Genomic DNA, 23,479 nt, shown 5'->3' with positions numbered 1-23,479 from the left:
GCGAGCTGCTCTGTGCAGGTGAACTCTTGGCCACCGCATGGAACTCCATTAAGTAAATTTACTAAAAGGGAAAAAAGACAAATTAATTAATATTAATGGCATTCTGTGCCCCAAGTAATTCCTTTTGAAGGAGAGGTAGATTTTTAAAATGTAAATAAAAGGCTATAAATATAAATGATGGGATCTTTGGTGGAGTGAGAACTGCACAACCAAGCCTTCTTTAATAAATTTGATTCCATTCACACTAAGGATTTCAATCAATGTTTCACATTGATTTTGTGACCGCCACCTTTTTGAAAAAATCCAATCTATTGAATAAGGATGAAGCCAATAAGGCTTTATAGAAATTTAATAGGGTTCTAGAGCAGTTTCTCTTTTAAAACTATAGAATTTAATAGAGAACAGTTTCCTTTGTTTTTCTTTAAATGATCACATAGTAAAATTCTGTAACAGTGATATAATTCTCTATTAAATTCTAGAAGATGGTGTTAAAAAGGCCTCTGGAAAGGTTATCATTTTCTGTTATGGACCTTGGCATTAGGGGCAAATCCTACAGTAGTTTGGATTGAGATGTGTGGTGTGCTTGTGATCATTTTCTTACAGAACATTGAAAAAACTTGGTTTTCTCTGTTGCGCAGAGTAGTACAGTGCAGTAATGCAACATGACAGATATAGCCTAGATTTGTCATAACTTCCATTGTGTCTACCTGGCACAGTGACATAGAGATTATTCTTTTTTGTCTATGGAAAGGGGAAAATCTGGAGCAGAACTAAAATAGGTAGTTGAAAAAAAATGCTCCCTGTTTCATGTGCCAGGTATCATTTTAAAGTCGTGTGTCAAAAGACTGAAGAAAATGTATGAAGTAATTTGGTAAAAAGGTACATTCATAGAGAAGTTGTGCAGACTTGATCTTTGAAGGCTAGATTCTGGTCTGGGGAGAGAGTAAGGATCTTTCCCTTGTGCATCCCACAAAAAGAAAACCCCGTATTGCAGCTGTTGCACTTTGGAGATGCTGCTATTGAAATGCTTTCCATGGGGAGCACATCAGAAATAAAAAATAGGCCAGGGACAAGACAGAACCATGGCTCTCTCCCTTCTAAGCACTGGTCAGTGGAGCAGACAGCCATGCAGGAAGTATATACTACACCCTCTGAACACATATAGCAGTTTATGGGCTCCCCCTCACACCAGGGTGCTCCAAGAGGCATTGTGCCTTCTTAGGCAAAAATCTCTCAAGTGCTCCCCCCGAGGCAGCGTAGTTCCACTCTACATCAACATAGGCTGTGTCTGGAAGGTCAAATCTAGCCCTAAGTTAGGTGGCTATTTATAAGCTATGCAATATGCTTTTCTTTTTTTCCATATTCTGTTCCCTTTTCTTCTGGGAAAAAAAGTCTCTTTTCTTCTGTGTGCATCACATTATGTCCTTATAACTTTCTGTACTGTACTTCAAAAATCCCCAAATCTGACTTCATGGGCTTTGCGTGATTGAACTACAGGATACCTGATTAATCAAATCTTTGCTCCTGTGTCACTTCTACTTGAGGCTTAAAATATAGGCACCACCCATTGATTTATTTGTTGAGTCAGATTAAGTGATTTCATCTTCAAATCAATATCCCAAAGGCCCATAGTGTGCAATCAGTTTTTAAGCACAACTCCCCACTGACTTCAATAGGTACCTCTACAAAAAGTAATGGCACAATCTAGCCCCAAGTCAACACAACAGCTTTGTGTCATACAAAGTGATACAGTGTTTGATGTCATGGTTAGCAGAGCCAGCTCTAGGCACCAGCCGACCAAGCATGTGCTTGGGGCGGCACCTTGGGGCAGGGTGGCGCTCATGTTATTTTTGGTTTGTCGGGGCAGCGCTGGAGGGTTTTCTTTTTTGTTTTGGCGGCGCGGTGCTGGGGGTCGGGGGCTGGGAGTGGGGGCTTGGGGCAGCGCGGTGCTTGGAGGGGGGGCGGGGGCGCAGTGTGGCGCTCAGGGGGGCAGGGCTTCAGGCGGCGCAACGCTCTGAGGGGAGGGCGGGAGCTTGGGGCAGCGCGGCGCTCTGAGGGGGCGGGAGGTTGGGGCAGCGCGGCACGGCGCTTGGGGGGCGGGGTTTCAGGCAGCGTGGTGCTCAGGGGCGGGGTTTCGGCAGCGCGGCGCTCAGAGGGGGGGAGCGGCTGGGCGGCGCTCTTCTTTTTTGCTTGGGGTGGCAAAAAAGTTAGAGCCGGCTCTGATGGTTAGGAACAAACTAGACACTCTCACTAGCCATGATGCAGGTCAAGAGTCTACATAGCTGGGTTCAAAGGACCACAGGGGACTAGTAGGCGAGGAAAGCTGCTGACTACGTGAGAGCCACCCAATTTATGGGGCAGAATTAGGATTTATCTTTGGTAGGATGCATACATGTCTTCTGCTCAGGAGGAAATAATGCTGCAGTTGTACTTGTGTGAACAATCATAGTTCTTACAACATTTTAACAAAAAAGGGAGAGTTTTATTAACCTCATTTTGCAGATGGGAAGCACTGAAAAGCTAAAGCTGACCCTTGCAGTCTGGCCCGATCTATGTGTTCCATAGTTGCCACCTTCATGAAATAGGTAAACCACATCTTTAAGGATTTGGGCCACAAAAATAAAGCATTAGGGAGATAAATACAAATGCTATTAAATAAAACTACTATACAGTGATAAAAAGAATGCCCCTAGGCAAACCCAACCAGCCAAACCATCTCTGCCCTCTTAAGAAATCTACACTACATAAGGGTGGTAGTGACCAGCATTTGGTTGAATAACTTGGTCTTTCTGTCACTGACTGGATACGCTATTGGAATATGGTTAGTTCATGCATGATGACAATACATTCTGTTTACCCATTATTATAGTGGGAATGCTGACTGGCCTGTCAAGTGATATATGGTCCTGATTCAGCAAGGTATCTAAGCACCTTGAAGCTTTGAAATCATATACAATAGATATTATTGCATTATTCATTAGAATTTGTCCCCCTCCCCTTCTGCTCCATCTTTCAGATTTTCTGTATTTGGTTTCTCACTCTGCCTGATCAATTCCATATTTTACCCTCTTGCATTGTTTGTCCCCCTCTGCTGTTTTTACATTATAAGTCAAACTCTGTGAAGTTGAGGTGAGTCAAACTTTCAAGCAGGTTTGAAATTAGGTTAAAAAATTCTAATACTGATCATATTTCCTTTTCCACAGCCTGATCTTTTGTTCTTTGAATCCTCACTTCACCTCTTCAAACCTAATAGAGTTCCTCTCCTTGTAACTCAATTTTCCTGATTCCAGACATGTCTTGAGCCTTTGATTTTCTTTTACTCCAAACAGAAATCCTCTTGTCCAATTCCTTCTTCTAACTCCAAGGGCCCTTATGCCTATGCAAATGGCTCCCAAAGCACTCTCTGTTTAGTGGTGGTAGCACCTAGTGGATCTTACAGGTTTGGCACTCTCTCTGCTGAGCTGAGGTTTGCGGTTCCTAATCAAATCTCATATCCATTGCGGTGTCTTTGGTGTCCCGAAAAATCATCCTGCCTGAATCTGTGGATGGCCTACAGAGTGTGTGAGATATCGAGACAACCAAGACTCCAAGCTGAATTTCTGCAAAAGTTAGTCGCCTGGTGGAGAGGAGAGCAAGAGGTACTTAATCCAAATGTATTTAATATAAATATAAAATATAGTTCTGGTTTGGTTAAATATTTGAGATCACATTTGAGCTAGTTCTTTTTTCTTTTTTAACTTGTTTTTCCATCCCTACATGAAACCCCTTTGACTCTAAGGGCCAGATCCTCAGTTAATGCTCCGTCTACCTCAGTGGAGCTCTACAGTGACATACATGGCTGAATATCTGGCCCTAAACTCTTAGGGCTTGTCTATATATACAGCACTGCAGCCATGCATCTGCACCACTGTAGCGCTTAGTGAAGATGCTACCTATGCCAACGGGAGAACCTCTCCCACTGGAATAGGTGCTCCACCTCCCTGAAAGGCAGAAGCTAGGTCAACAGGAGAAGCTCTCCTGTTGACATATTGCTGTCCCTACCAGAGCAGTAGAACTGCGTTGCTCAGGGTGTGAATTTTCCACACCCCCGAGCAATATAGTTATACCGACATAAATCTGTAGTGTAGATCAAGCCTTACTGAACACCTCTTTCTCATGCTAAGTGTGTTTGATTTCTAAAGCTGGTATTATAGTGAGCTCTAACAGTATCCTGCTCTTTCCAACGTCTTGAATATTCAAGGCTTATTCTAACCTAGATCTTAGCAGCTATAAATATCACATGCCACTGACCTGTTCTTTACAGTTGGGTTCCTTAGTACTTTTTGCACTGAATTTCAAAACCAGGCTGTGTATGTTGAGATATCCAGGCACTGTCCTAGAGCAGCAAACGAACAAAGGGGCACATGCTGTTAAAAAAAGCTGTCAGCTACACTTTCAGGCAATGTTCGCAAAAAGAAATGGACAAAGAACCATTGCAGAAATAAACTTTGTATTGGAAGGGGTGGTGAGTGGAATGGGCTGTTAAACTTTCTTTTGACAAGGCATCCAAATATTTCATTGTAAGTATTGTTTTTACAACAAAGATTATTTATGATTTTTAAACTCCTGATGTAGAATCATAAAGGTTAAGCAGCAGAGATGCAAGACGTCTCCCAATGAAAACCATGGCAAAATTCCCATTAATGTCAGTAGTGCAGGATCAGACCCTAGGGCCAGATCTTTAGCTGGTGTAAATTGGCATAGTTTAATTGACTTCAGTGGAGTTACCGGTATGTTGATTTATACCAGCTGAGGATCTGCCCCTAGAGCAGGAGGGTAACTTTTTATTGGAAACCATGTTAACAAAGTCTATTCAGCATAACACTGAAATAAAAATATCAGAAACCCAACACTTCCCCACCCCCTCCATTCCACAATAGAAAGATGTTTGAGGCCAGATCCAAAGTCTATTGAAGTCAAGGTAAAGACTCCCATTGACTTCAATGAGCTTTGGATCAGACCCTTAGATCTTATGTATCTGTGTCTGCTCCCTCAGCAGTGTTAGAAAACAGATACATTCATTGACTCCCATTGACTCCTTAAAAGTCAGAAGGGACCATCATGATTATCCAGTCTGACCTCACCTACTCACTCCTGTAATAGACCCCTACCATCTGGCTGAATTACTGAAGTCCCCAAATTGTGGTTTAAAAACTTCAAGTTACAGAGAACCCACCATTTAGACTAGTTTAAATCTGTAAGTGACCCATGCCCTATGCTACAGAGGAATGTGAAAAACTCCCAGGGGCTATGCCAATCTGACCTGGGGCAAAATTCCTTCCTGACCCCCAATACGGTGATCATTTGGACCCTGAGCATGTGGGAAAGCCCTACCAGCCAGACACCTCAGAAAGAATTATCTGTAGTAACTCAGAGCCCTCCTCATCTGTTCTCCCATAACTGGCTGTTGGAGATATATGCTGCTAGCAGTTGCAGATCATCTAAATGCCATTATAGGCAGTCTCATCATACCAGGCCTCCATAAACGTATCAAGTCAGTCTTGAAGACAGTTAGGTTTTTGGCCCCCACTGCTCCCTTTGGAAGGCTGTTTCAGAACTTAACTCCTCTGATGGTTACAAACCTTTGCCTAATTTCAAGCTTAAACTTGTTAATGGCCAGTTTATATTTGTTCTCATGTCCACACTGGTGCTTAACTTAAATAACTCCTCTCCCTCTCTGATATTTATCTCTTTGATGTATTTGTAGAGAGCAATCATATTTCCCCTCAGTCTTCTTTTGTTTAGACTAAACAAGCCAAACTCTTTGAGTCTCCTCTCCTAAGGTAGACTTTCCATTTCTTGGATCATCCTAGTAGCTCTTCTCTGTACCTGTTCCAGTTTGAATTAATCTTTCTTAAACATGGGAGACCAGAATTGCTCACAGTATTCCAGATTGGGTCTCAATAGTGCCATGTATAATAGCAGTAAAACTTCCCTATCTCTACTGGAAATACCTTGCCTGATGCATCCTAGGATTGCATTAGCCTTTTTTCACAGCCGCATCACATTGGTGACTCATAGTCATCTTCTGATCAACCAATACACACAGGTTTTTCCCCTCCCCTATCTCTTCCAAATGATACGTCCCCAGTTTATAGCAAAAATTCTTATTGTTAGTCCATAAATGCATGGCCTTGCACTTTTGCACTATTAAATTTCATGACATTTCTATTACTCTGGGTTACAAGGTCATCCAGATCTTCTTGTATGATATTCTGGTCCTCCTCCATATTGGCAACACCTCCCAACTTTTTGTCATCTGCAAATTTTGTTAGCACACTCCTAGTTTTTGTATGAAATTCAGTAATAAAAATGTTAAATAAGATTGGTCCCAAGACTAATCCCTGTGAAATGCCACTGGTAACCTCACTCCAGCCTGAGAGTTCACCCTTCAGTATGACCCATTGTAGTCTCCTCTTTAACCAGTTCCTTATCCACCTTCTCATATTAATCCCCATCTTCTCCAATTTAACTAATAACATCCCATGTGGAATTATATCAAATGCCTTATTGAAATCCAGGTAGATTAGTTCTATTGCATTTCCTTTGTGTAAATAATCAGTTATCTTTTCAAAGAAGGAGATTAGGTTGGTCTTGCACGATCTACTTTTTGTAAAAACCATGTTGTATTTTATCGCAATTACCATTAACTTCTATGTCCTTAACTACTTTCTCTTTCAAAATTTGTTCCAAGACCTTGCATACAATTGAGGTCGAACTAACAGGCCTGTAGTTTCCCGGATCACCTTTTTCCCTTTCTTAAAAATAGTAATTATATTAGCAATTCTCCAGTCATAGAGTACCACCCCCACATTTACAGATTCATTAAAAATCTTTGCCATTGGGCTTGAAATTTCATGTGCCAGTTCTTTTAATATTCTTGGTTGGAGATTATTTGCAATACAGCTGATAACAGTATAGCACTGAGTAATCCACTGTTCTTTCAGAAGACGGAACAGTCAGCATTTGCCTGACATTCACACTAAGTGTGGGCATACTTTGTGGATTATGTATCTTTCAAACTACTTTTAGCTTCACAGGCTTTGCTGTTCACTCTGCCTGCTGGTCCATTTTCATCCTGTTCCTTTACTGGATTGCTTTTCCCTTTCTGCTGCCTTTTCAAACAGCTTTTCCTTAGCAGAAATCAAACTTAATAATATTCAAACTCAAGCTGAGTTGTTGAACCCACAAGCGTTTGAAATTAGGTAAAATAAGTCAATCAGTATCAAATTATGATACGCCCAAATGGTGAGATAATGACCTATAGGCTAGATCGGCAAAGACACAAAGGAACAGTGTGCAAGAGACAATATACAATGTTCAAAAGAAAATGACAAAGAAGATGGTTTTCCATAATATTTTTCCATTCAAAAAATCAGTTGGTTGTGTATTGTTCACTGGATGCTCTTTGATCATATGGACATCCCGATCAGTGCCTTCTTGTTGCATACACTTGAATTTCTCTCTGTTTTATTATGTAATATGATTATTTATTATTTGTGTTATATCAGCTCCTAATGGCCCTCCAGCAGATCAGGGTCCTATTTTGCTAAGGATTGTACAAAACAGCAACAGACAAACCCAAAGATCTTATAAACTAAATAGACCAGACACATAAAGGGAGTATTGTTATCAACATCTTACAGATTGGGAACTGAGGCACATAAAGAATCAATGACTTGCCTATCGTAACTTGTGAAAAAGGCAGGAATTTGTTCCAGTTCTCCTGAGCTCTTGTTCAATGCCTTAACCACAAGGCCACTCTTCCTCATAAACACCAATCGTCTAATAGTCCCATCTGTGTCTACCAAATGAATAACTTCATAGATTTTTAAAGTAATCTAGTCTGACCTCCTGCATAACACAAGCCATAGCATTTCACCACGTTTTTTCTGCATTATGCCCATAGCTTCTGGTTGAACTAGAAAATATATTTTAGAAAGTTATCCAGTCCTGAATTCAATGTATGTCAAATTCACCATCAGTACTCTACATATTCGACAGGAGTTGGGACAAGGTTTTTAATTCCTGCACATAAATGGAGCAAACTGCCATGGACGTAGGGAGAAAGATGACATTTTTAGTCTCTGGTCAAATTAACAAAAAACAATCAGTCAAGTCACTCCTGCTAAATATCAAGTAAACAAGAAAACAGAGCAAAATCTCCTTGCTTAAATCAATGTAAATAATGGAGGAGTTTGTAAAAAAAAAATTAATAGCTACTCTTCTCCAGAAATTGCAAAAACACTAAGCAAATTCTTCCCTGGGAGGTGTGTGCATAGTTTCATTGACTTACATGGGTGACCTATGGATGCATCCAGTGGCATATGTTGTCCTACAGATTGGCAGTGAATGGAAAAAAAGAGTCTGTGTCCCATATCATGATTATGCACATCTGGTGAGAGTGATGACACTAATATATGAATGTGTGTGTCTGCGAAAGGCAAATTAATGTTACTTAAAGGAGTCACCCTCATTCAAGTGAAAGGATATGGTGGTGAGAGAAATTAAAAGAAAGGTAGGTAAATGAAGAGAACAGAATGAGTCAGAAGTAGTAGTTCTTCTCTTTTTGGATACAGTTTAAGGGAAAGCCAGACAACACTGTTATCAGGAATGTATACCTTCTGCAGATAGTGTTTTGAATGAGTGCAACATTTGAATATTTATGCTTGATTTATTAGAAAAACCAGATTAAATTTAAAGTGGCACCTTTGTGGTGGCTTTAGGATCTTTAAGCACATCATCTCATACATAGCCAGCTCATATAGCATATTCATAAAATTACAAATTAGGGCAACGTTTGTGTCCATCAGTTAGTAAAGAATAGGGCAATTCTCCATATTCCTTTGCTGCTTATTTCTATTGTGACAAGGCAGAAATACATTGTAGTGATATAGTGTTTTTGTGTGTGTCTTTTTTGTTCTCTCAGTGGATCTGAGATAAGGGTTAAAATATTCACTTTTTTCTGAACGTGTAATTAAGTATGACTTATCCTGGGATTTAATTGCATAATAACATAAAACCAAGCACTTTCATGTAAAATATATTACGCTTGTCATATTGGTTTAGACAGTTGTGGGTTGTAGTTAAAGATTGTCACCATGCAAATATCTTTTTAAGTACTTGATTTATATAATATTCTGTTCAGATACTTTCTTGTTAATTTAAGCTGTGTCAGAGGAGATAAAGTCTCTGAATTTACAATATTTTGGTTCTTCAGGGAAAGCTAGAGAATTAAAATAAGTCATGTTTTTTTTCCTCTTGATTTTATGATCTTATAGTGCAGTTCATATTATAGTAAAAATAAAAAAGACCACACTTTTCCTTTTTGATTCATAGAACTTCTTGGCCAGCTATTTGTAATTAATAAATAACTGGATATAAAACATGAGCAAAATATATCAGTTTCAGTTTTCCATTTTAAAACTTGCATAATAAAATGGGACTCATTTTTGCAGAATGTGCTGAGCAACCACAGTGATGAGTGATTGTTTAAAAACACAGCCAGCTGTTTAGATGGTCTAAATCAACAAAGCTCTATTGAATTTAATGATGCTAAAGATCTCACCCATAAATATACTCTTGTTTTTATCAACATACTTCATTAGCTGGAGCCTCTAGCCAATCTCACACCAAGTGTAATGTCAATACATCTCTGAAATAGAGATAATGATACTGACCTCCTTTGTAATGTGCTTGGAGATATACTGATGAAGAGTGCTATAGAAGAGCTAGCTAATATTAATTATATTATTAATTTTAAAAAAGTTCATATTCAACTTGGTGTTGCAGTTGGTGCAATTCCTATTGACTTCAGTGGGGTTGTACCTGTTTGCCATGAAGCAGAATTTGCCCCACAGTCCGTTTAGTTAAAGTTAATGTTCATCCTTGTCTTTTTTAATGCAAACATAATTGTGTTTATGGCTTCTAACGATGGCAAAAAACATTAAGCAATTAAATATTATTGCTGTTTTACAGATGGAGAAACTGTGTTAAAGAAGGGTTAAATAACTTTGCCGGAGGCCACACAGAAAGTTAATGACAGAGCTGGGATTAGGACTCAAAAAAATCTTGTTTCCCATTTCCATCCTTAGTCTACTAGAAAATCATTGCCTGAGAGGCATCCCCCGGTGCATCACCTTCTCATCAAGTATCAGAGGGGCAGCCGTGTTAGTCTGGTTCTGTAGAAGCATCCGAAGAAGTGGGTATTCACCCACGAAAGCTCATGCTGCAAAACGTCTGTTAGTCTATAAGGTGCCACAGGATTCTTTGCTGCACCTTCTCATCATTAGGAATATGTAGGGCGGGAGTGACAGCATGTAGTTTTAGATACAACTCCAAAAATATTACTATCAAATGTAGGGTTTTTCATCTTCAAAGTAATTTTAAAAATAATCTTCCATCGCCCCTTGTGCAGTAGAAAAGAAATATTGTCACCATTTACAGAGGAATACTGAAGCAGAAGTTGACAAGTCCATGGATACAATGAGGAATCGGGATGGGAGGGAGCTGAGGTTAGAATGCAGGTGCTCCTGGTTCCCACTGTGTCCCTGTGTGCCCACCATTAGCCACACCTCTCTACTTTAGCCCTCTAGTGAGATGCAAAAATGTAGAGTTAGAAAAGTTAGCCTTTTATTCTCAAGGCTGAAGAATGATAAAGTAATCTACTGTATCAGTCACACTTGTAGCCTAGTGTCATGCCCCTTGCCAGCTCAGCAACCAAGGGTTAACACAGGTACTGCCAGTCAGCACTGATTGGAAGCCTCATAGCATCTGAGAGAATAAAGAAGCTTGGAAGCAGAGGGCAGGGCAGCTGCCAGAGGAGCAAGTGGGCTGGAGAAGGACACTCTGGTCATCAAGCAGCAGAGAAGCTGCACAGAGACAACACTTTGAGAAGGGATAACTAGATTTATAGTCTGGAAGAGCCTACAGAAACCTGGGGAGGTAGGAAGGAACTCTGGGCATGGCAGGAGCTAGAGAATCCAAATTCTCCCTGTCTGACTGAAGGGCTCTGAGCTGGAATCCAATGGAATGGGTGGGCCTGGGTTCCCCTATCACCTCTTGAGGGACTTAAGAACTGAGACAGCTTCCAGAGCTCCTGTGCACTAGGACCTGCTGACCCTGAATGGAAGACATGGACAAAGAGCAGGTAGTTGAGAGATTAGTCAGCCTGTATATCTGTGATGGTTTATTGCAGAAGTGAGGACAAGGGTGTGAGTGAATGAAAGAATATGTGACAAGGTGCAGGAAGTTAGTGTAAGAAAGGTATCCTTATCTCAGGAGGTGGAGGTAGCTGACCCTGCTCACAGACAAAATAGTATTTAACACTTACATAGAACCTGTCTGTAGCTCTCAAAGCCTTTTATAGAGGTGGATAAATATCATTATCTCTATTTTACAGTTGTGGAAACTGAGGCAAAGATCCATGAAAGGACTTACCCTAGATCAGATAGGGGATCAATGGCAGAGCATGGAATGGAATCCAGGTCTCCCAGCTACAAGTCCTTATGCCTTACGCTGTGTACTACACTTACTCTGTAGCGGCATGGACATCCAGCTGTGCCAGTGATGGCTTTTGGCTAGATGCTTAATAAAATGGGGATAGGAAGAGAGACTGAGAAGTTGTAGAACCTTGGAGTTACTTGCAAAGTGCAAAACCTGAAAAGGAGGTGCTGAATTGGCCAGTGAACTTATTCTTGCTCAAAGATGGAAGGTGGACCAGGGACATAACCTGAAAGAGATGAATGCTGAGTATGTAGGGTTATTTGGAACTTGAGGAGGACTTCCAAGCCTGAGTTAGATAGTGTCTGAGCAAACTAATCATTGAAGGTGGAGAGGGACAGCACTCATTGATATCTCTTGTGGTAGACATTTGGCACACAACCTGAGAGCTAGAAAAGGCCCAAAAGCAATATGAATGCAATATCAAGCTGGAGGAACAGACTAAACTAGATGATGATTAGGCACAAGAGTAGTTGGGTGGAACTGTGCCTGCTGCCAGCTCCAATATGGGCAACGCTCTGTTCCTTCACTGTCTCCCTCACTGAACTCTCCAGCAGTCACTCAAGGAAAGCACACCTCCCCCTACCTCACTTCCAGGCATGCATGTGGGACATGGCGTCTGGAGAGGCAGAGCTGGGTGGCAGCTCTGTAGTTGTTGTCCAGGGAGGCTTGCCCCCTCTATAGGCCAGTATTGCTCAGAAGGTGCCAAGTATGGCTGAGTTCCAGAGCTGTAGCTGGGCTTTGCGCCTGCTCCGTGGGAAGGTCAGGATTTAGTTTTAAAACTTTCACTGATGTTCATTGCTTAGGAACTAGGAAGTTCTACATTTTTTAGTTGCTGCATGCTGGGAAGGTACCTATAGAGGCTGTTTACCATTGCCAATTTCTGTTTGTTGTTATGATAAATCACTATTTACAGCTCATGATAGGTGCATTGCATTCTTTGGAGGCCACCATTGTGGGCTGCTCTCCACCATCTCCTATTGTGGTGCTTACAATTCACTACTTTCATTTCAAAGTTTATCTTTCGTAGGTCCAAAGTCTGGATCCTTAACTGGCTTTCAGCCTGCAAGATAGGATGGCATGGGTGTGTCATTAGGTCCTAACTTCAATTAGGGCCTCGTTGCAGAGAGCTGCAACTGATTTTAAAACTATGGGGCTGTATTCCAGCTGTGCTTTGCTTTCTAGCAGTACTGTCATTATTGTTTGTTTAGCACTGACACCAGACACTGAACCAGACACAAAACAGTCCTTTCCCTGAAGAACATATAGCCTTAAGGATGGTCACAGAGAAGACTCATTGCGAAAACAGAGGAAGGAGTCACTGCTTAGTAAACTGTGTGCCTGAAATGTTCAGTCAATCTAGCCTGTGAATACTTGGATAAAATTCTCCTAAAACAGCTAGGAACTATAGGAAAGAAGGTCTCCAAATCCACATCAGGAATCTGACTGTGGAATCTTGCAGTGAGCTATGTTTGAAAGTTAAAGTTAATTCACTTTACTTCACTGTTAGCCCTCCACCATTAGCCCCGCTGAAGTCAACGGGGCATGTTCTATAATGCTAACTAAATAATAATAATAACCCCCCCAACCCACAGTTGATAAGTTTAATTAAACTCTTTACATTTCACTTAATTATTCCAATGCAGTGCATTCTGGAACTAATTATGCTGTTATAGTATGTGCAGCAGGATGTGTCTAATCAAAGCTGTTTCTGGTGATACAGCATTAATTGGAAACTGAACACAGTTCCTAGACAAGCCTGGGTATTTCACAAGGTGTTGGATTCTTTCTTTCTCATTAAAGGAAGATTTAATTAATGTGCTGTACTGATCTTTCTTTTTTGGCCCCATTTTGGTGCCATTGACTTCAATGAGAGTGAAATCAATTTTTCTTTATGCACCTTGGATTATAATGATATTTTGACAACTTAGTGCCCTGCTGTTATGAAGCCTCTTGTGAGTGCCGCCTGGTGAATTGCTGAGTATCTCCAACTCACTCTTTCCACTGCCACAGTGAGATTACAAATGAGACAATATAGTTCAGACCTCTTAAAGCAAACAATATTAATATTCTTCTGCCTTTGGAACCTTACATCCTGGGAAACTTGCCAGCTATGTGCCTGACCAAGTGCAATTGTCAAAAGCCAGGAAATTCACTTACATTTTAACTCTTTGGGCCCATTTCTCCATTTTGGGTCAAGCCTCGGCTACGCCAAAAACCAAATGTCAATCTATTAGACAGATGAACTCCTCTGGAAGAATGCAGACCTCAAAACTCAGTAGGAAGCATGTGATAACTGCGGACAAAGCATTCTTGGTTAAGGGGATCTGGCTGTGGAACCAGAGCAGATCCAATGAATCCAGAATCCTATTGTCTTTAGGAAACATTGCAAAGTCTTCCTCTTTGAGAAAGCCTTTTCACCATAGTAACACAAATACGAACACCCTTTTATCCTCAAGCCTTCCTAACCCCCACCCAAAAAGGCCCTCCCTCTAGCAGAGTTCTGACAGTGAAAAGGGAGAAGACCCAGTGACTTCATGAATTCTGCTAGGGATATTGCTATTGATTGTACACAGAAAGTACTTAGCATCTACAGTGAGGGGTGGCAGTATAAAACTGTAAGATAACTTTTTAATTATTAAATATCTATCTTAAAATTCACCATTATTCCTAATGCAAACCTTTCTGCACATGACTGGCTAATAGTTCTGATCCCTTGTTAGCTACAATGGTCATTTATAAAAAATTGCTGTTTTTGCTAGACAGTATTACTATTACGCAAGTAATACTACCTATGTATTATTTCAGAATTTGTGAGGATCCTCTAGGCAGTACTAGCTATAGCCTATAATTAATGCAAAAAATTTTGGGAAAAAACAAATGAATTATGCAGCTATCTAAATCAATTGGCAATTTTTTAAGGGTCGTAAGAACGCAGACAATGTTTGATTTCTTTTGGTGAGATCAGAACTGAATGCTTGTTGGACTTTTGGGTGGAATTTTGCATTGAGGTTCTGCTGTGGAGAAACCAATTAGCTTTTATCCATCAGAGTACAAACAAAACTATCTCCTTTACTATATTGTAAGTTAATTAGCTTAACGGTTCACTTTTTTGCGTTATCAATCATTCTTGACTTTAACAGGTAAGTGTTAAATAAAAAGTGTATATTAAACCAAAAAGGTAGTAATGTTTGCTACACCTTTTCATGACCACCTTATAGGAAGATGTATAGTGATGTACCATTGTCAGTTTCCTAGTAAATTATAGGGGAAAACACTTTTTGCCTGTCCTACAATTTACATGGAACTGGTGTTCCTCGGCATAGGTTGTTTGCTATGTGACACAAAGAGATGCTTGACTGTCGGGCACCTGCTGGTGGATTTGCCAAAATGGATCAGAACACTGGCCCATCAGCAGTAGCTACTGCCTGATGTTTCAGAGATAGACAAAAATAAAAATCCTGACCTATGCCCATATAGGACACTAGGCAGATGTGGGTGATAGTGGTAGGCATTGGGGGAGGAATCATCTCATTGGCTTAAGTAGCCTCTGGGGGCCTTTTCAGGGCCCTCTGTGGGGATGCAGATGGAAAGATCCATGTAAGAGTGGATCTTTCGTCCCTGCACCACACCACCCTATGACCTTGCATTTCCTGCCTCTTGCACATTTTTGTGCATGGGAATACCCTTGCTAGATGGCTCCTTGAAATCTTTCTTGATGGGTGTTTGCACCTGTAAAGAAAGGAGCGGGATTGGTGCCATTATTGTTGGAGGGAGTGGTGAAGATGTTTGAGCAAAATGATGAAGAATGCAATGAGAGGGGATTAAGCATCTAAAACTAAGATGCAGCTCAGCAAACATTTTTTTAGATCATTGATTTCCATTTGCACATAATGCACTCTTTAAGATCTTTATTTAAAGCATGATTGGCTTTTCTTATTGTAATGTGACCTTTTGAGTGTTGCCATATAGGAAATAATGTATTTGACTGTAAACTCCTTTAGTCAGGGACTATCTTCTTTTTTACTAGGCTGGACACACTGTTTGTGCACAATAAGGAATATACAAAAGCATACACTTATCAGTTAAAGGTCCACCTTGATTGCTATTTCATGCACTGCTATTACTGTATTGCATTTACTCTGCCACTTTTAGCATTGAAATCAAGGGCTGTGATCACAACAGGGATGTTAAATAACTGTATGACCCAGATACAAAATTATAGAAAAAATATACCTAACAGCTTGGAAAGCATCTTATTTTGGATTGTGAAATTTCTTTGCTGTTATATGTTGAGGAATTTGTGAATCTTCCAGAAAACACTGCTAGGAGATGGTAGTTTTAAACCAAGCTTATGGCAGCACTTTGCTTTGCTTGATGTAGATAGGGGCTGGATTAATTAAAACAAACATGCAGATTCCTCATTTCACAATCCCATATAAGGCCATGAAGTCCCAGAAAAACTTACTTTCCAGGACTTTGGCAGTTTGGTACATGGTGTAGCCACAATATGGAAAATAATAGGCCAAATTCTGAGCTAACTTCCACTGCTTGTAACCCCATTAAAGACAATTGGGTCATGTGAGTAGCATTTGACTTGCTGAAAACATTGATTACAAAACATCAATACATCTCTTATCTATCAAAGTCTGTTACATCCTATACAGTATTTAGTATAAGGTGCTTTGTTTTCAGTGTAGATCAGAGCTACACTAAGCAGCTATATTCAGTTTAAACAAAATGGTAACAGACATGACAAATAGATTGAATCTACCTGTGCATAATTCCATGGTGTACTCTTGATGAGAGACTGTAATACTGCTCCTTGAAACACTGTAGAAAGCAACAAGACTAAAAACTGGAAGAGACCTAGCATGACTAAGGCAAATACGCACAATTGTGTGTCAATACTACTGTTTAGCTTATAATGTATGAGTATAGTAATGCAATCACATATATATTTAATATATAATATTCTTTTGAATTTTGCAAAAGCTTGCCAAAATGACAAGTCTTTGTAGAGAGAGAAGTATTTGGATCAGACACCTTGAGAGCAAAATACTGGACCCGGTACAAATTTGCCTCAAGTGTAAGCGGGAGTGACTCCATTGAGTTATGGTGAATATGGTCCTGAAACCTACTGTAAATAAAAATGAATGAACTCAAAGCCATTCAAATGAGATATGATGTTTCACAAAACTCAAGATGAAGCGATTTTACAGAGTGCTGAATGCATTGCCAACTCCAAAGAAGTGGATGCAGGGGAAGAGATTAACAGGAGTTAGCATTTAGCCTCTGGTAACAATGAGCAGCGACCTCCTATTTTGAAGATACATTCCTCGAGAGATGAGATCTGTATTTAAGGTTACCTCTGAGCTTGACTTTGACATTCTAACATTTGTCTTTTTGTTTAGGGGTTTCCACTCAGTGTTAGATCAATGTCTACTGAGTAAATGCTTTGCATGGACATTGATCAAATTGTTCTTTGTTAATAGCTATAAGTCACTGCCGTGTCTCTGAAAAATAAAAAGTTCTGTTTCAAGACTTAAAATGTAATAAACAATTGAATCACCATTTGGGATGATCCTGCAGAGGGCTACACAAAGCTTCTCCTTGCATGCTCATTTATGCATCTTTCTAGCTGCACAAACACATTACTCAGTGGAAGTCCACATGCTCTTCAATGGATATATCACTGCCTAATAATACTTACCTACCCACTGGGAATTCCCTATTTCAAGCTCTCCCTTCAGCCCCAGTTATTGTACATGCTGGATAAACTAGACTGTGTGCGTTGCTGCCGTTTTTCCTGAACCTGAGTCATTCCCCACTCCCCCCAGACCAGGAGTCATTTCCCAGTGACTTCAAAGGGGAGTACCAGGGCAGGCGTATGTAAGTGACTTTTCCAAGGTCACCCAAGATGTCTTTGGAAGATTTGGGAACTAAATTATTGTTATTTAATATGTATTGGTCTCCTGCATCCTTATCCAGTGTTGTAACCATGAGACCATCCTTCCTGTTTAACAGCATGAACCAAACAACATGGAAATCAATGTGAGTGTATGTGTTTACCTACAGGGTCTATGGATCAGGCCCTCAGAGCTCTAATGAAACCTGGGATCAAGCCAGGGCCTTTAGATATTCAACTGAATACCCTCTCAACTTAGCAGGTTCAGCTGCCTGGTCTATTCCTATATAGGAAAGTATAAGGAATACTACAAATATTGAGGTCACCTAATCTACTTATCTTAGGCAAAACTGGCAAGTTGTAGAGGGTGTCCTCTCTCTCTATATCTATCTAGACTCTTTTAAACTTCATATTGGGGAGAAGGAAGAAGGCTCAGTGGCTGTCATAGGATTTTTTTTTAATGCAATATAGTAAGCCCTAAAATTCTGGAAATATGCAGAATCAGGAACAATATGACGTAACTTTTTCGGGAAAAATATCCCAAGTGAGTTATTTCATTCTGAGAATGGACTATTGCGCAGTCATTTTTCCCATAAAAAGAGTTCATAAGGTTTTTGGCACACAGAGCTAGTGCGAATGCAGTACTTTCATGCCAGCAATGGATTTAATAGCCTTCAGGCTCTATTCAGCAGAAAGTAGGTTTTGTAGCTTCACCCAATGTAACAATCGAACAGTGAAGCAAGGCTGCATCCCACCATTCTATTCCTGTAGAGTGACACATTCCTGTAGTTCCTCACATTTCAGTAGAAATCCGTAGGCTCTGCATGGTTGGTAAGATGGGCCCCTCCCTGCCTGGCTGCCATTCCTTCTTTCCTTTGGGGGAGTGATGAAACCTAGTCTTGGGGCTTGGCTACACTTGCAGGTGTGCAGCGCTGGGAGTTACATCTGTCTTTGTACAGCTGTGTAGGGAAAGCGCTGCAGTGTGGCCACACTGACAGCTACTGGCGCTGCAGTGTGGCCACATTTGCAGCATTTGCAGCAGTGTTGGGAGTGGTGCATTATGGGCAGCTATCCCAGCGTTCAAGTGGCTGCAACGTGCTTTTCAAAAGAGGGGGGTGGGGTGGAGTGTGACAGGGAGCGTGGGGGAGAGAGAGAGAGAGAGGATTTTTGGAGCCGACATTGTGTCAGCTCCCTGCCTTGCAAATTCTGACCATTTCCCCGACCCCTCATTCACTCTTAAATGCAAATAGCCTGCAGACCAGATAAGCAGCTGCTCCGACTCCCTTTCCCCCCGCCGTGCTGTTTCTCTCCTCAAGCAAACACTAGCTGTAGACATTCATCCCCCTGCCTGCCTCATTCACAGCAAACAGGAGCTGTGTTTGTTTTTTAGATAAGCAGCTCCGGGAGCCCCGAGTTCACAACAAAACAAAGAGAGGCATCATAACAAAACAAAGAGAATTCTTTAGTTAAAAGCATATGGGAAAATTCTGGAGGCCAATTACAGCGCTTTTGGTGGCCACACTGGCGGAGCAGCGCTGCATCACCAGCGCTGCAATAGTTATACCCAAGGCAGAGCAGGAGTACAGCCAGCGCTGCAGCCAGGGAGATGCAGCACTGTATGTGCCTTGCAAGTGTGGACGGTGAGTAAGTTGCAGCACTGTAAACCCACCACCAGCGCTGCAACTCTCCAGTGTAGCCAAGGCCTTGGAGTTTAAACTCAGAGTCTTAGAGCATCATTTCTGCTTCTCCCATGGGTTTTTGTATGGGAGGGGATGACTGGGCTCGTTTTTTTCTTACTGACAATATATTACGATTACAATAGTCTTTTGTGTTTTTGTCTCATGGCCTTTCAAAGTCCTGCAGCAGTTCAAATAGTCATCATCCACTTCTGTCATACACTCTGATTAGTTAGGATGCTGAAACCTGTAGTGCACTTTTAAATGGAAACTGTACAGACACGATTTCATTTTTCAAACAGGTTCATATTTGAAGGATGCATCTAATCTGCTTAATTTTCCAGAGACTATCCTAGCCAGAATTATAAAGTATCTATAGACCAAGTTCACCCTGATTTCAATAGAGTTACACTGGGAATGTAGTTGGCACTTCAGCTTACATCTCTAGATGCATCTTAGATTGTGGTAATAACTATTGGATAGTAGACCAATACTATTACAATTATTAAATATTATTGGTCCTCCTGGAATATGAAAGAGATTTTAAAGCTGCCATCCAAAATGATAATTGAGTTAAGCTCAGATTAGTGTGCTTAGTGTTTCTACTCACCAGGCTGAAATACATTTTACTGATTTTTTTAAAAAAAATATTTTTTCCTCTTGGTGAAATCATGTTGATAGTTCCTCATTCATTGAAGAAGTCCCTAAATACATCATCTATAGTCCATACCAGAAACCTCTTTGAAACCTGAGAGTTAGGGAGACTCTTTGCACATAGAAATATGTGGTTAACGCAGTCATGAACATCCCCACACATTGGGGGTTGGGATTTGCTTCCCCTCACAGAAAAGGCCATAGGAACTGTCCCAAATAAGGCAGATCTCAGAAAATTCAGAGGGGCATCCCCCAACTCTTCCCTTTGCTCCCTGGCAGTCTATTCCTCTTGGCTTCACACATTACTAGGGACTCATCCTGGCCCCATTGATATCCCAGTGTCACTCCATGGAACTCTTAGTACAGCTTATGGCTATCATGCTTTTTCTGAGGATTCTCCATAGGGCAGGAATGAGCTGATGTGGGTTCCTCAGCCTCACCCATGGCCAGCCCAGTTTCCTCCTGCAACCATCTGGGCACACAGAAAGGCCTCTGCAGGTCTCTGGTGTGCAGGGGTAGGTGATGCTGCGGAAGGAGAGGAGATCAATGTTGGGAGGATCCCCTCTATGGGTGTACTGGGGGATTATAAACTGATTCTGTGTGCACACATGGCATACATGTATATGTAAAATGCCTTTTTACCCTAATTTTGAGCTTTCTAAAACCCGCCAGAGCAAAACAACTGAGTTTACAGCTGGGCAGCAGCTAGAACCATAGGTTAAAAGAATCAGTCCTAGGTTTCTGCAAAAGCAGTAACCACATCTAACACCCATTTTATCACATCATTTCCCCAGTTGGCTGTTGATGTCCTGAACTCAAACATTTCTATTCTTTCAGCTGGACCTGTCTGAGAAAGAATATTATATATTGCAAAGCTGCATACAGTATTGCAAGCAAAAACTGACATAGATTGAAAAAAGAATATGCTAGGGGAGCTCCCTAGCAACGGATTGTATGATGGCTAAATGTTAAAATTGGTATGAAACTGGTTTGATTTAGCCAGTGTTTAGATTGTACAGTCACATTCCTTTTATTTTGGTTGCTTGTGATATTACAGTGTCAGTGCTTCAGGGCATGTGTGTAATACAAAGCTTCTTCTGTAAATTAATTTTGGCTGACAGTGTTCTTAACAAGTGACAGTTCTAAATATAGTCTGATGAGTAAAAAGACATTGCCCTTAGGATGGGCAAATCACATTGCAGTAGCCTTTTTTCGCTTCTGTATTATAAACTCAAAGACCAGAAATAAAAAGAGGGTTTTTTTTCCCCTCTGAGGGATTTTTCTCTCTTTTATTTTTAAATAGAGAAAAAGAAACCCTATGTGAGAGTGACACAATTTTGATTCAGATTATTTTTGCTCAAGTTGATGTGTGTATTACACTATGCATGACTGGAGATGAAAGGTGCATTATTGTACAGTTGATCAGAGTAGTGTGTGTGGGGGGGGGGGGCGGGGAGAGATGGGAAAATGCACAACTGCGTGCAAAAACTCCATACAGTCAATAGGAGGTTTCTCTTTTTGTACCATTTTGTGGCAGCTGTAAAGTAGGAACAATACAGTAACACATAAGAGACCTGCGGTACCATATACAACACACACAGATACCCAGGAAAAGTGAATGTGTAATACCAGTGTAACATCATGAAAGAATAATTGGAAATCAACAAAGATCTTTGCAAGGGATCCTAAATGAACCTGCCCACAAATAACAGGTGACTACCTGAAAAGGAAGGGGAGTGTGGTTCCAGTAGGTCTCAGCTGGAAGAATGTATGCTTCTGGAAAACAGGAGAGCTGATTTCACCACGTCCCCTGAAAGGTAAGCAATGATAGCCAATGAAATGACTGTGAGACAAATCACATCTGCCTCCTCAGTAGTGCAGCCTGACATAGATTCATGTGTAACTGTACTTCTGCTCATATACCAGCTCCAGTTCCAATTCCCTGTCCCAGCTGCATTACCTTCTCATCACCCACACAGACTCCCAAGCCTGTATCCTTCCCCCCTTCAACACTTTCAGTCTATTCTTCCTTCCCAGCAAAAACTGTCCTCCATTTGGGAGGGATGTTAGGTACCAAGTGCAGCTCCTGTCCATCTACCAGATGCACATTTAAGACCCTTAAAGTCCAGAAGCCTTGGGCTGTAGAGTTTTTTTATTTAGGTCTATCCAAATATAGGGGATATCTACAAACTTTCAATCTAGTTCCAGGTTCAGATGTTGTACACCCTCCAAACCTGGAAGCTGTTTGCGTTGGGTTTTGATTGTCTTCGGTCTGTTTCCACTCAAATGTAAGTTGGCTGCAGCATGAAGAATGAAAAGAATACAGTGAGTGCTCAGCCCTTTGCTGCGCTGCCCCAGTCCCCGACAAACATGCAAATCCCCAGCTCTAATGGAGGATTAGAACTGTGTGTGTGTTAGGGGGCGAGCCATGAAGACGACAAAATAGAGTGAACACTCCCAACCCCATTATCTCACCCCCCACACAAGGTAAGCCTTAAAAGCTGCTTGATCTAATTCTTATGCATGGATTTGTATTTTTCCATGCTGACACCTAACCTTAGAATAATGTGTAGAAAGGTAGAGACTCCAGCTGGAGGTTGGGCAGGAATAATGGGTACAATATGTCCTCACACAGTGCTTCATCTTCTACCTTGTTTTAGCATATAATAATATTCCCATTAAAATAAACTGTTTAACAAGCCAGCCACTGGCATTACAGATCTCTCTCATATGCACAGCCCCTCCCAACTATACCTCATGCTGTCTCTAAATACAATGTGTGCATACGCGTGCATGTGCACAGAACAGCAGGACTCAACAGGGATGCCTGAAATAATAATAAACTATTTCAAGCCTAATCATTATGGGGCCAGGAATTCTTGGGCTCCCAGAGTCATTTCTCAATTAACTAGATGGATTACCCTACTCAAGCAACACGAGAGGACTAATTGGACTAACAGGTAAATCCTTGAAAAGGCATAGAATGAAGACAGCTGATATGTGGTCATTTCCTCCAGAATCCTTCAGGGAGGGTCTTGAAATTTTGCAGACTCTTGAGAAAAAGCTTGATTACAATGTGTACAGGGTATGCAAGGGGCTATTTCCATCAGGGACTAGTTTAGCACATCTCCTATTGGCTTGGCTGGATTTTCTCATTTGACTCACCTAATAAATCCTCTCTTTATGACTTGTGATGATCCCCATTGGAAGTTTGGCTGTGGTAATATGTACCAGATGCATAGAAAACTACCTTAGGCAGCACATAGGAAATTCCAATAATTAGTTAAACCCACTCTGGTGTCTGCCATTTGGGACCCCAGTGGATACTAGTTGTCAGAAATAACACCTGCCTCAACACAGATCTATAGGATTGTCATAGGGTTGCCTTCTGGCATGGGGTGACCCTTCAGGCACCCCACCCTTGATTTCCTCTTCTCAGGGCTCCTCAAGAATATTTCTCCAACATAGACTGGAATATTTAATAGGTTAATTCATTAATATAGGCACCTGAAATCACTAAATAAAGTTAAATACCATAACTCAAAGGTCAGTTCTCTACAGCCTTCTGTGGCTCCAGGCTCTTCATCAGTCTCAGCTGAGCTTCAGGCTGAAGGGCTCTCAGGCTTACCCACCCATGCCAAGTCCCCTACTAGAGTTCAAAAGCTCAGATGAAATAACACCACGAACCCTCCCTGGGCTT

The 23,479-nt window shown here is 41.0% G+C and overlaps 1 protein-coding gene across 1 annotated transcript in view; it reads right to left on the bottom strand.

The window, feature by feature from the left end:
- The window catches only part of FSHB (follicle stimulating hormone subunit beta), a 196,706-nt gene that overhangs the window by 136,933 nt on the left and 36,294 nt on the right, over positions 1 to 23,479 (bottom strand). Inside the window, exon 7 of the mRNA XM_045013232.1 lies at positions 21,500 to 21,589. Within this exon, the coding sequence (XP_044869167.1) occupies positions 21,500 to 21,589 (90 nt within the window). The remainder of the gene's footprint in view (positions 1 to 21,499; positions 21,590 to 23,479) is intronic.

The sequence above is a fragment of the Mauremys mutica genome, chromosome 4 (assembly GCF_020497125.1).
Source record: "Mauremys mutica isolate MM-2020 ecotype Southern chromosome 4, ASM2049712v1, whole genome shotgun sequence".
Classification (NCBI taxonomy): domain Eukaryota; kingdom Metazoa; phylum Chordata; order Testudines; family Geoemydidae; genus Mauremys; species Mauremys mutica.
The sequence above is the reverse complement of the archived record's forward strand: the minus strand, read 5'-3'. Positions and strand labels throughout refer to the sequence as shown.